Raw genomic sequence first — 14,042 nt, forward strand, 5'->3', positions numbered from 1 at the left:
GAAGATAGAAGTTAGGGAAACTTAAAAACCAACAGAAGCCAACAAAAAATGCACAAGATTAGAAAAGATAAAATATGAAGATAAGCTAACCAATACGATAAAAGAGGATACTAAACTATTTTCAGATATAGAAGGAGCAAAGAGAGGTGAGAGTGGATATTGGATCACTTGAAAATGACTCTGGAGAGATAGTAACAGGTGACAAAGAAATGGCAGATGAATGCAATAAATATTTTGCATCAGTCTTCACTGTGGAAGACACTAGCAGCTTGCCAGAAATTAGAGTGTCAGGAGGCAGGAGTATAATTTCTATTACTAAAAAGAGGCTTGGGAAGCTGAAAGGCCTGAAGGTAGATAAGTCATCTGGATCAAATGGACCACACCTCAGGGCTCTGAAAGAGGTAGCTGAAGAGATTGTGGAGGCATTTCTCTCAAGAATCATGAGACTTAAGAAAGGAGGGCCAGTTAAGCTGACCTCAGTGGTTGAGATGATGTTGGAAATCCATTATTAAGGTTTTGGGGTACTCGAAGGGAGATACATGATAAATATCTGCCAAAGTTAGCATGGTTTCCTTTAGGGGAAATCTTGCCTGACAAATCTGCTGTAATTCTTTGAAGAAATAACAATCAGGATAGACAAAGGACAGTCAGTGGATGTTGTTTATTTGGTTTTCAGTAGGTCTTTGACAAGGTGCTGCACATGAGACTGCTGAACAAGATAAGAGTCCATGGTTTTACAGGAAAGATACTAGCATGGACAGAAAAGTGGCTGACTGCCCAGAAGTAAAGAGTTAAAATAAAGGGAACCTTTTCTGATTGGCTGCTGGTGACTAGTGGTGTTCTACAGAGGTTGGTTTTGGGATCACTTCTTTTCATGTTATAGGTTTATGATTTGGATGATGGAATTAATGGCTTTGTGGCCAAGTTTGAGGATGATATGAAAAAATAGGTGGAGGGGCAGTTAGTGTTGGGGGTGGGGGGCGGGGTCTGCAGAAAGACAGTTTGGGAGAATGTGCAAAGAAGTGGCAGATGGAATATTGCATAGAGCAGTGCTTAGTCATGTAGTTTGGTAAAAGGTATGAAGATGTAGACTGGGAGAAAATTCAAAACTCAGGAGGTGTAAAGGGACTAGATTATTAAACCAAGGATGTAAGGCTGAGGATTTATGAGACATTGATCAGACAGTACCTGGCCAATTGTGAGTAGTTTTGGGTCCCTTATATACAAAAAAATATGCTGGCATTGGTGAGTGTCCAGAAGAGACTCACGAGAATGATCAGGGAATGCAAGGGTTATTGCATAAGGAACATTTTGATGGTTCTGGGCCTGAACTTGCTGGAGTTTATAAGAATGAGCAAGGATGTCATTGAAACCTACTGAATACTGAAAGGCCTAGATAGAGTGCATATGGAGAGGATGTTTAGGATGTTTCCAATAATGAGAGTGTCTGGCACTTGAGGGTAATACCTCAGAATAGAAAGGAGTTCCTTTAGGACATAGATGTGGAGGAATTTCTTTAGCCAGAGAGCAGTGAATTGATTATATGGACAGCTGGGGAGGCCAAGTCATTGGGTATATTTAAAGCAGAGGTTGAAAGGTTCTTGATTAGTAAAGGTTATAGGCAGAAGGCAGACAAATTGGATGGACAAGGAAAATAAATCAGCCATGATTGAACGGCGTAAGAGACTTGATGGCCCAAGTGGCCCAATTCTGCTCCCATTTCCTATAAGAAACAGTACAGATGTTGTAAATCTTGAGCAACACAAAATGCTGGAGGAACTCAGCAGGTCCAGCAGCATTTGTGGAGGGAAATAAACAGTTGAAATTTTGGTGTGAGACCCTTCATGATTATTGGAAAGGGCTGAAGACTGAAACTGTACAATCTGTGGTGATCCTCTATTAGAAAGAAACACACACATCAGTATAAATATTTGTCACTCATTTTTGTCATTAATTTCACTGTCAATGCTCCCTTTACTAGCTACCTCTCCATTTTCTCTGCTGTCAATTTACAGCTAAAATGAACATCTTATTTTTGTAGTTTATGTACTGGCAAATTGAAATTTACTTATAATAAAATACATTCAAAAATATGAAGCTGCCCTTTTTGGCATGAAAAATAAGAAATAATGATGTGTACCTGTAATTGTAATTAACTGTCAGAATTTTCACTGACAAATGACATGAAAGGTTTTAAGTGGCAGTGGTACAGTGCAAAGAAAATCTTACTATAAATGAGTAAAATAGTGGAAAAAAAAAGGAATAACAAAGTAGTGTTCATGGATTGTTCAGACACCTGATAAGGGGAAGAAGCTACTCCTGAATCAATGAATATGGAACTTCAGACTTCTGTACTTCTACTTGCAATGGTAGTAATGAGAAGGTGGCATATCCCAGATGTTAAGGTCTTAGTGATAGATGTCATCTTCTTGATGTACTGCACATTGATGGTGGAGAGAATTAGCAGAAGTCTTGCATAGACGTACAGTAATTAGTAAAGGTAGATAATTTATAACAAGAGAAATTCGATATTTAATTAGCAAAGTTTTGCTTCATTGAGATCACATTTCAACTAAGTGTACAATACTGGTCTTTCTAAAGGAAAGATGTTAATTCATTGAAGTTAGAATCTGGAATAACAATGAAGATGTAGTGCAATCTACAAGGAAAGCTGAGATAAGTTAGGCTCAATAGAGCTTAGAAGACTGAAAGAGTATGCAACTAAAACACGAGATCCTGAGGGATCAGGACAGGACGGTTGTGAAGAATCAAGAACAAAGGTCATTGTTCAAGAATAAGAGGAATGACGCAAAGTTTCAAATGATCGTAACACTTTGGACTTGTGGTCATTTGATTTTTGACTTCTTTATTGAGCAGTGGAGGTCTTTGAATATTTTTATGAGCACAAATAGGACACATTTTGTTAAAAGGGTGAAGTTAGTCAAGAGTATAGAATTACGTTTATGGTTAAATCTGCCATAACCTTGCTGAATGGCAGGAGCAAAAAGGGCTGAGTAGCCTCTGTTAGCACATGATTTATAATGTTGCATGACAAGGAACTGAAAGCTGTTTGTCACAAACAAATATACAGCTGTGTTTTGGTTCTCAAATTACAGAAAACATAACACAGCTGATATAAACTAGGCTTAACACTAGATTTAACTAAAAGCTTGTGCAATGTTTCAGTGATATTATACAATATTTCGTTGGAAGAAACAGCAGCTCTTTTGGAATTGGATGTTGGATAGCTTGTGAGCTAGCAGCAAAGTAACCAATATACATTGGAGCCTTGTGTCAAGATGCTGCAAGATAATTTCAAAAGTGAAATTGAGAGTACAAAACTTGATGTGCCTATAAGAATAAAAGGTATAGGTAACAGGTTTAGGGAACTTTGGTTTTAAAGTGATATTGAGGTCCTGGCTAAGAACGAGAAAGGAGATGCATAGAAAGTTTAACTAGTTAGGAACAAATAAGGTACTTGAAGAGTACAAGAAAGAACAGTTAAGGAATCAGGAGGACTAAAAGAAGGCACAAGGTTGTCCTAGCAAACAATCCTAAGGGATTCTACAGTTATGTTAAGAGCAAAAGGATTGCAAGGGACAAAACTGATCCTCTGGAAGATCAGAATGGTAATCTATACATAGAGCATGGGGGAGATCTTTAATGGATATTTTGCATATGCATTCACTCAGGGGAATGGAATGGAGAATGGAGACATTCTATAGTCTATAGAAGAGAGGCAAAGCAGCAGTGAGGGCATGAGCCCTACAGAGATTACAGGAGGTGGTGCTTGCCATCTTGAGGCAAGTTAGGGAGGATAATTCCCCAGGGTCTGACGAGGTGTTCTCTTGGACCCTGTGGGAAGAATATGCAGAAATTGCAGGGGCCCCGAACAGAGATATTTTTGAATGATCCTTGGTGACAGGTGAGGTACCAGAAGAAAGGAGGAAAGCTACTATTGTTTCACTGTTTAAGGAAGGCTATAAAAATAAACCAGGAGATTATAGGCGACTGAGCCTGGCACCAGTAGTGGGAAAGTTATTAGAAGGTATTCTAAGGGACTGGGAGTACTTGGATAGATATGCTGATTAGGGATAGTCAGCATGGTAGTTTGCGTCCAAACAATCTTATGGAGTTTTTTTGAGGAAGTTACCAGGAAAATTGATGAAGGTAAGGTATTAGAAATTGTCTACGTGGACTTTGGCAACGCATTTCACAAGGTGCCACATGAGAGGTTGGTCAAGCAGGTTCAGTCACTTGGCACTCAAGATGAGGTGGTAAATTGGATTAGATGTTGGCTTTGTGGAAGAAGCCATAGAGTGGTGGCACATGGTTGCCTCTCTGACTGGAGACCTGTGACTAGTTGAGAGCTGCAGGGATCAGCGCAAATGCTAATAGGCATTTTCCATTGAGGCTGGGTGGGTCTACAACTAGAGTCATGGGTTAAGGGTGAAAGCTGAAAAGTTAAGGGGAACATGAGGGGAAACTCCTTTACTTAGAGGGTCATGAGAGTGTGGAATGAGCTGCCAGTGGAAGTGGTGCACGTAAGCTCGATTTAAATGTTTACATATTCTTTTGTGTTTCCTGTTTCCAATGTTTTACGTTGTGTTACTTTTGTGATTTCTGAATTAAAAGTAAACACCTACCCGCAACTGAGAAACTGCAGCCTTCCCTTCTTCACTCTCTACATCCAATTCATCGTCACTCCATTCCCAGCCACCATCTTCTGTTTTGTGTAATCGACCACTGGAGCCTGGAACCCTTCTCACCTATTCAACACAAAGCTATGTACATTCAGAGAAAAGTAATTATGCAATTGTAATAATCTCATTCTCTTTATCTTACTTGAACTTTAACAACAGCAAAATAGATTCAGATGCATACTAGTGTAACTTTAAAAAAAAATGTGCAACTCCTCCCAAGACTTCCCACATCCTCTGGACTCCTCATTCCATTTTGTCCCCGTAGGACTGTAATTAAGGTGCACTTTGTAGGAGAATACAAATGAATAAAGTTTACCTTTCTTGATCTTTCTGCTATTGTAGGTGCTCGTGCTAGCAATTTTTCTTCAAGATATTCCTTGTTCTGAAAATAATTAAAAAGTTGAAATTAATACATTTTATATTCAAACTCCAAGTGTAGAGATTATCTGCCAATCTAATTGGGTTAACTATGTGCTTTGTTAATTCCATTTTATAGTTACTTGATCAATGTTTCTCACTGAATAGTTAATTGAGAAGCATCAAGCTCTATTTATAGTTAATAGCAAGCTTTGAAGACAATCGTCCTGAAAACTGAATATGAAATCCCAAGCTGGTCTGGAGTAATCAAATATATACCAATGGAAGTTACTAAAGCAGGACCTTCAATCCAATGAAAGCACAAGAAAAAATCATGTCAAATTTAATATTTCCATGCCATATTTGGAGAAACAAGGGCTGTGATATCCATAGCAAATATTTAGTTTCTACCATGTAATTTGGGAATCAGTTGAATTATTAAATGGAAAGATAGTATAAAAATAATTAAATTACCACTTGCACCACCAGGTTCAGGACAGTTATTACCTCTTAAACATAAAGCTCTTCATGGGGATAACTTCACTCTCCCCATCATTCAACTGTTCCCACAACTTGCAGACTCACTTTCAAGGATTCCATCTCATGTTCTCGATATTTATTCCTTATTTATTTATTATTATAATTTTTTTTGTATTTGCAGTTTTTTTGACTTTTGCACCCTGGTAATACACCCTGTTGGTGTGGTCTTTCATTGATTCTAATAAGGTTATTGATTTACTGAGTATGCTCACAATAAAGTGAATCTCAGGTTATTTTAGGTGTTTCAGGAACAACTTCTTCCTCTCTGCTATACAATTTTGTTTTTTTTCTATATTTATCATGTATGGCATTGTATTGCTGCCACAAAGTTAACGAATTCCATGACATAAGTCACAGACATTAAACCTGATTCTGAATATGGTGATCCCAAGATGGTGGCGCGACTCAGCTTGCAGCTGCCACTCCGGAGCTGATTATCTGTTATTTGTGAAGTGGGGTGCCGTGCGCAATCATAATTGATTGAAAACAGACGTGGGAGCACGGAGGAACATCAGGAAATCTCCAGGAAGACCTTTTTCGTTGCTGCTGCTGCTGTGAGGTCCGGGACTCTGCTGGGAAGAACTGGCCCCCAGTCCTCGGGGTCGCGTTGCTGATGGTGGGGCTGTCTTAATACACTCGGCAGAGGATGGTGCTCGGAGAAGCTGTGCCGGAGGGGATGGTCGGAGGCTCGGAGGTTTGACGGACTAGGAGTCCGCTGCGGTCAGGTCGCTTTCGGTGCATGTTGCATCTGCGAGACCGGGTTCAACGGAGCTTTCATTGTGTGCTGCGTCTGCAAGGCTGAGTCGGGCGGTGCCATGGAAGTCCATAGCAGGGGTATTCCCTTCTGCTGCCAGCATGGGATGGCGAGTCTGTTGGGACCCTGGGGACTTGTGGAAACTGTGTGGTGATTTCTTTTGAACTTATAGTCCTTTAACATCTTTGGACGATTTTTACTGTGCCCATGATCTGCTTTTTTTTTTAAAACCAATTATGCTATCGTTTGCACTGTTTTAACTATGTGGTTTTGTGCAGGTCTTGTAGCTTTAGTTTTTGGTCTTGTTTTGTCTGGTGGCTTTGGAGCTACTTTCCAAGGAACGTGTTAAGACAGTAGCACAATATTAATACGCAGCAGCCTCTTCAGACTCTGGATTAGGGATGGCGAAATGTTGTCTCATTTTTTAACTGCATTGCATTTGTGGTTTCTAAATGACAAACTGAATCTGAAATATAGTTTGATAATAATTTTAATTGACCTTTCAAACTTTTCTAATGCATTGGGGGAAAATGCAAAAGGTTAACAAAAATTAGAATAGTCAAAAATATATAGAAGAGGATATAAGAACTTGAAGTATAAATGTACTTTTTGATCTTGACTCTGATCTTCTATATTGCTGTCAATAAAGGAAAGACCTTTTCACTATATTAGCTAACTCATTTGTCTCTACTCCATGGTACTTCCACTATTTAAATGCAATCTTCCCTAGTTAAATTGTTCTGATAGCTCTAGTTTCATATCTCTTGTCCCTTCATATGCCACTCCTTTATCTGTTCAGATCTAGAATTCTTTCATGAATTCCTTTTTCTCATCTTTGTCTTCGTTTAAGTCTTTTATTAATAATTAAAAATAATTTTCTATGCTGATCAATTATGTCTCTGCAGTATCCTAAAGTGGACCTTCATGGTAAAGGCCATATCTCTGCACAAGTGCAATTTTCAGTTCTAGATTTCATTAGTGGACTGTTGACCAAGAATACAAAACAATTCTAGGGACATGAACAATGCTAACAAACTCAAATTGTCTAACCCCATTTTAGCCAAAACAAAAAGACCCTTAAAAGAGGTGACCCTTATTGAACTGTTGTTATATAACAAAGGTACTTTCAACAGTGTTAGGTGGTGACACGAAGAGCTTCACTCAATGACCACAGGTTCCCTTCAGATGTATGTACTTTAATGGGAACTTTAAAATGTTTCTTCCATCTCTTGGAATGAAAATCCTCAAACGTCAATCTCTAGTCTTCTTTTTCTTAAGTACAATCACCCTTTCTGGGACATAGGCCATCAAAAACAGGCTAGTCTTTCAGGTGTAGCCCATCTAGAATCCTTCCTTTCTAAGGGTTGAGATCTTTTGGGGTATCTGCTGCACTGGATTTTGCATGGGATGGCGTTGCTATCCTCATGGCCAAACCTCCTTTCGCAGCAAGAGTTTGGGACCACCTGAGAGAAGCTGAACATCTAGTCTGGTGCCTCTAAAAAAAAAACCCAAATGGGGATACAAGTTGCTTCATCCATAACAACTTAAAGGGCAAATTGATGCAATGTGTTCTTTTGTTTGGAATTCAGTAACAGAGTCCTCATGTATTGCCCATTTTTAAAGCAGGTGGCCAGAATGTCAGGACCCCTTTTAGATTTTTATAAACTGTCCATGGCTTTTGAGTGAAGCTGAACCAATACTTCAACTCTGGACGTGTTTCACAGTAGCTTTGTACCCAAAACACTGATACTAGCTTATGTTCCCTAGAATGTCTGGCCGATTTTAAAATGGTTTTGTCATGTCTTTATGAATTGGGAGGTTGGTGTTGCTCGTGATCCTTTTACCATCATGCATAGGACATTGGAATTGTGGCAAATAGTACATAGGGCAAAGTGGGCCAGCAACAATAGCCACTTGAGAATAAGTAGCTCTTGTTACTCATCTGCAGTTGCATTTAATGAACTTTGTGTGGCAGCTACAGAAATACAAGGCACAATTATATTTGCAGAAAAGTAGTTGAGGACCAGTGCACTATGGAGTTTCTAACTACGTTCTCTTATGACATTTCTGAAAGTTCAGTTAGTACAGTCCTCTTCAGCATGCCACCACTACTGATGTCAAGCCTCATCTGAAACTTTTTTGTATAAAAATATCAAGCTTTACTTTTTGCTCAGGTGAAACACTGACCTAAGTTGCTGTATCTGGCTTAAGCTGGAGGCACAAGGCCCAGAAATAACATTCCTGTAAGTGAAAGTAACTTGTGAATTTTCTATTTGTATTCCCCAGTGATTATGCTTCTGCTGGCAGTGCAATGTCAATGGATTAGATTAATTTCCAAGAATTTGTGCAAGACTCTTTGCAAAAACCGAAAATGGCTGATGCACTGAAGCAGGTCACTGAGTTGTTGAAATTGGCTGATCACAAAGTGTAGAAACAGTGCAGGCTATTCAGACTCTTGTATCTACTCCAGTATTAAGTCTTTTACCTCAGTACAACTTGCACTAACCCCATATTTTTCAATTCCTTTAAAGCACAAAAATATACATACATTCAGCAACTAAGTCTCTATTGCAGTTTGCGATAGAGAATCTCAAAGGTTCACCACTTTAATTTTGAAAAACGCTGTACATTAAGACCGAAGTTGATGTACTTATTATGGCTGACTTTGTCAGGTCAATGCATGGTGTGTACAGTCCCATGTTCTGTTCACAAAACCTCTCCTGTAACTGGCGCAAGATGAAGATTATGTCAGATGTGCCTCTGTTCACTCTGAATCCGCACTGACTCCGGGGTTGCCTTTGGCAATAGTAGAGATGATTCCATCCAAGAGAATTTTGGTAAGGTCTTCCCGGTGGTGGACAGCAGGGTCCTCTGGTGTTTTAGCAATCCACTTTCTCCCTGTTGTTCTTGATAGTCACTGGAAGATTTTATCGAAGCATGGCTGTCCCTGAAATTCCTCACTATCCTGGAGCAGCTCCTTGAAGGCCAAAGCGGTCAGGTTAAACACAACAGCGATCTGTCTGACCCATTCCCCATCAGTACCAACATGAAACAAGACTGCGTTTGGGCACCATGCTCTTTGCCATCTTTTTCAGCATGATGCTATGAGAAGCAAAAGAGATCACCTCCAGGAGTATCTACATCCTTTCTGCACTGAAAAAAATATCTTCAACCTCCGCCACCTTCTTGCCCAAACAAAATCCATCCAAGAGCCTATTCTCAAGCTATATTATGCAGACGACTGTGCTCTTCTCACTCACACAGAGAACATGCTACAGGCTGCAGTCACTTAGTTCACCAAGGCTGCAAGGGCATTCGGGTTAACGATCAGTCTGGATGAAAACAATCCAGAGTCTGCAAATCCAGAATTGTCCTCTATAGTCACCAACTATCATGCCGGCACTCCTGAAGACTCTTCTTCCCCCCTGATTTTCGATAGCGAAGAACCAACCATATCTGATGCACTCATATTTTACCACATTTAATTTTTCCATGTACTTGCATATTCATTTAGTTCAAAACCCTTCACTAACATCTCCCCCATCTAAATTTATCCTCCTCTCAGCTATGTACATGATGTAGTTTTTCAGCTTGATATTGATAATCTCAAGTGCTCTGCAGAATGAGCTGATCCAAAATGTGATCATTAGGTAATCAGGGGAACCCTGCTTATGTAGATAATGAGAACAAGAATAGGTCAGAGGAATTTCTTTCCAATCATTTATGCGAGTGTCTTCCATTGTTGGCTTCACCTGAGTTAACAGCCACCCAGTCTGTCATCTATATATTAGCTTTTGATATCATTCTGTTCATTTTCTAGCATTAGTAACTTAGAATAGAAAGCTTTATGCAAATATTTTTTTCTTCTTCTGAATGAAGGTTGTATAGTTGATATTAGAAGTGAAAAGAGGAATACAAATCACCATGTACACAAAGCTACTTCTGAGATGTATATGAATACCGTAGCTCAGCAACAATTACTTACGAAGTGTTGCAGCTGCACACACCTATAGGTCTTTGGGTGTAGCAAAGCATTCCTTCCTTAGGTTATCGTTTTCGATATACACTCTGGGTGATATACAGATGAAACTTGCACATCATCAACACAGCTGACCAGGTGCATCAGTGGTATTGCTTACCTCTTTTTTTTAAAGATCACTTACCTTTGCTTTTTGGAAAAACTTGTGCTTTAAAAATTCTGCGGCTGTAGGTCTGGAATAAAAACATTCTAATTAAGAAAGAAATAAGTGATTCTTGACTAGATGAACTTGGTAGATTACAAAGGTAGATCATTTGAAATTTTACTGAATATTGTTTAGAAAACCCATTTGTGATAAAGAACAAGGGAAGATTGGTAGACTATGTCGATCATTTGTTCAAGACAACAGCTAAAACTTGAAGACTTTTAAAAATGGATTCCCAATCACTGTCTGAAATGCTATTACAATAACAGTATTTCCACTTTGAATCGATATACTTACCATTTCACATATCCTGGTTATTGCACTGTGATTAGTTTAAAAAGTATCAAATAAAATAGCATAACCTAAAGGCTGGATGACATTTAAAAAGCCAAAACTACGAGGAAGCTTGCTGTTCTGAAATGCTTTTTAAGCGGACTATAAGTGACTAATTAATAAAAATTAGTTGTCTGAAATGAGATAAAGCAGCTAAAATAACGATCTTAATGAACAAATTGTTGTGATTATTAATAAACTAGATTGTTTATACATGTAGTGAACACTTGCCTTAGTTTTTCTAGGTTTGGAGCACCATACAAGTGATGAAAGCATGTTTGAAAAGTACTCAACGGAATACAAGCAAGACAGACAATTAACACTGGACTATCAAAGTTATATTTGCATTGTGGTTACGTACTGGGCTGAACATCTAGAGTAATCTGTGCCCAACACCAGAAAAAACAGTGAAGCTACTGAAATATGGTAAAGGCCAACAGGCTCGGTAATCTTCAGTCCAGCACATTACCATAATTTGGTGAGCATCTTCATGTATACAGGTAACTCAAACCCTTCAAATACATGAGATAAGCAGTGCTCCAGTTGAAGCATTTGTGATGTAAGGATTTGACATAGCAAAGTGAGTGCTCTATACTCAAAGCTCGGTGAATTCAACCAAAGGCCTTTGCTCCTCTTCCTTGAGTTATTGTTACTTCACATTTGAAATTTGATTCAATATTGGGAATATGGGCACAGTTTGATGCTGAATGTAACATAACCCGACCAACATTTACAATCAATCCTGCAACTCTTAGTGCTGATTCGCAAAGTAGATAAGTAACTCCTGGTAATCATACTGCACAGAAAGCCAGTTAGCCCATTGTGTTTGTGTTACACTTTTTAAAAGAACCTTTAAAATTCCTAATACTCCCATTCTCTTTCCCCATTAGTGAGCAATTGCATTTATTTTCTTTTTATCATCAGATTCCTTTATAAAAGCCATCATTTTCTTGTTTCACTTTCTGTACTTCATAATCCATCAAGTAAAAGCAATTCTCACTTCATTTTGAGTTTACTTAGCAATTTTCTTAATCGTGCCTCCTGTATGTGATGGAAGTTTCCCATTTACATTATCCTTGAGCTGTGTCAAGTTGGCTCACAATGGAGGTGCTGATATTGGCTACAGGTACCCAATGTTAGAAAAGGAGATTAATTAGGGATCATGGTCCTCAATAGTAAAAGTTACCCCAACTAGCACTCGTTTGTACATTTATACAGTATATACAACATTGGGTGACACCAGTGAAACAAAAAGCACTTTTCAGCTGAAGCCATTTTGAAACAGTCACCATGTTGTATAGGAAACACTACAGCCATATTTATTGCTCCTCTTCTCTGTGTCCACCACCAAAAAAGCAGAGATAATACTAACTAGCTGTTCTATTGAGGGACAAATACTGAATCAGGGCAAGGGAGAACTCTCCTCCTTTTTTCCCTTCTACACGACTATTTACTCTTTCAGTATGCACCAAACTGCCTTTGATTATTTCTATTTGCTCTATGTACAGTGTTGTCACTAGATGAAATCAATCTTTTATTCCACAGTAGTATAGCGGTTAGCGCAATGCTATTATAGTTCAGGTCATCAGATTTCAGAGTTCAATCCCGGCAACCTCTAAGGAGTTTGTACGTCTTCCATGTAGAATGTGTGTTTTCTCCGGTTTCCTCCCATAATCCAAAGATGTACTGGTTAGCAGATTAATTGGTCATTGCAAATTGTTTTGTGATTAGGTTCTAGTTAAATTGGGGTTGCTGGGTAGGGCGGCTCAAAGGGCTGGCAGGGTCTACTCCACACTGTATCTCTAAATAAAATAAATGAATAACCTCTAATTAGGCAGGATTAAGGAACCCAATTCTTAATTTTGCCAATTTTAAACTTAACCTTAAAGGTCAGTTTTTATTTGATTATCCTTTCTTTTAAAGCATCATAGGATATATGGTCATCGTTATAAAAACAAACGGTCATTTTCATTTGATCTGACTAAGTGATTTGTGGAATAGGTAGGTGCTTACAATGTGATTGCAACAAATTACCTATCCAGCATTGAGACTGTCTAAGTTCAGCAATCTGACTTCCAATCCCAGAATACAGAAACCAAATAAGAGCAGAACTGAGTTTTACCTTTTTTCTGGATCTTTCTGTAGACACTGTGAAATCATCTTTCTAAAGGATTTGCCATACTTTTTCACCATTTCCTTATCCTGCACACCTGTCTCCAAACAGGGGGGATCATTCTGAAGAGTTAGCATTAAAACCTGAACAAAGAACAGATGAAAAGAAATCAACCTGTGGAATTTAAACTACCTTCAATTGAAGCAAATGGTTAAATGATTTGTTTAAAAGATGCAAAATTTTATGCATTTGGTCAGATGGCCTTATTTTTCCAACTATAGATGCTGGAATACATTAAATAGCTGAAAAACAAGCTGCACTTACTGTATGTAATTGAACATAAACTGTTCCAGACAGTTATTTAATGGCAAGCAAATATCAGCATTCAGACTAAAGCAATGGAGATAGATAAAAGTAACCAAGCTCCATTTAATTCTTCTGCCAAACTGGTAATAGCAGGACGCAATAGAGTTCATTATCAAGGTAATCAATCTTAGATTTTCAGACAAGGAAAGTGAATTTTGAAGACTTGTGAACCACTGATCTAAGGCATCATTTTCTCTCAGGTATACTATGGTCAATGTCCAGTCCCAAAGTACTTATTTTGATGAACAGATGCTGATTTCATACTTGAAGAGAGTTAGTTCTCCATATGGGCTCCACTTTTTCCTCCAAATTGTAATTGAGAAAATAGTGTAAATTATTTTGTTGCTGACATGGACAATAAAAATTGAGATGAGTTTTGGTTTGCCCCATGTTAAAAACATTCAATGACTCGCTTCTGTGCTTTGCAGTGCAGGATAAACTTTTGCTTGAGGATGAAAATTTTATTTCCTACATTTTCAATAGTTCAATTGTCGGGCAATTGCAACTATTAGATGCCAGTGACTCTTACCTTCATTGGTGGGTATTTATGATAAGGAGCTGCTCCTGTAGCCAGTTCAATGGCTGTAATTCCAAAGCTCCAAATGTCTGCTTTAAAGTCATACCCTTTAACCTGTTGATCCAAAACATGAATGCGATTAACTCAGTATCACCTGTAGTACACTCATTGATCC

The 14,042-nt window shown here is 38.5% G+C and overlaps 1 protein-coding gene across 3 annotated transcripts in view; it reads right to left on the reverse strand.

Moving 5' to 3' along the window:
* Positions 1–14,042, reverse strand: part of LOC132396702 (serine/threonine-protein kinase OSR1-like) — a 157,476-nt gene that overhangs the window by 32,715 nt on the left and 110,719 nt on the right. For all 3 annotated transcript variants that reach the window (XM_059974516.1, XM_059974508.1, XM_059974523.1), the window contains exons 7-11: positions 13,880–13,981; positions 12,994–13,127; positions 10,518–10,566; positions 5,020–5,085; positions 4,647–4,769 (exon numbers count right to left, since the gene is read on the reverse strand). In XM_059974516.1, the coding sequence (XP_059830499.1) occupies positions 4,647–4,769; positions 5,020–5,085; positions 10,518–10,566; positions 12,994–13,127; positions 13,880–13,981 (474 nt within the window). The remainder of the gene's footprint in view (positions 1–4,646; positions 4,770–5,019; positions 5,086–10,517; positions 10,567–12,993; positions 13,128–13,879; positions 13,982–14,042) is intronic.

This window comes from Hypanus sabinus, chromosome 1, assembly GCF_030144855.1.
Source record: "Hypanus sabinus isolate sHypSab1 chromosome 1, sHypSab1.hap1, whole genome shotgun sequence".
NCBI classification, from domain to species: Eukaryota; Metazoa; Chordata; class Chondrichthyes; order Myliobatiformes; family Dasyatidae; genus Hypanus; species Hypanus sabinus.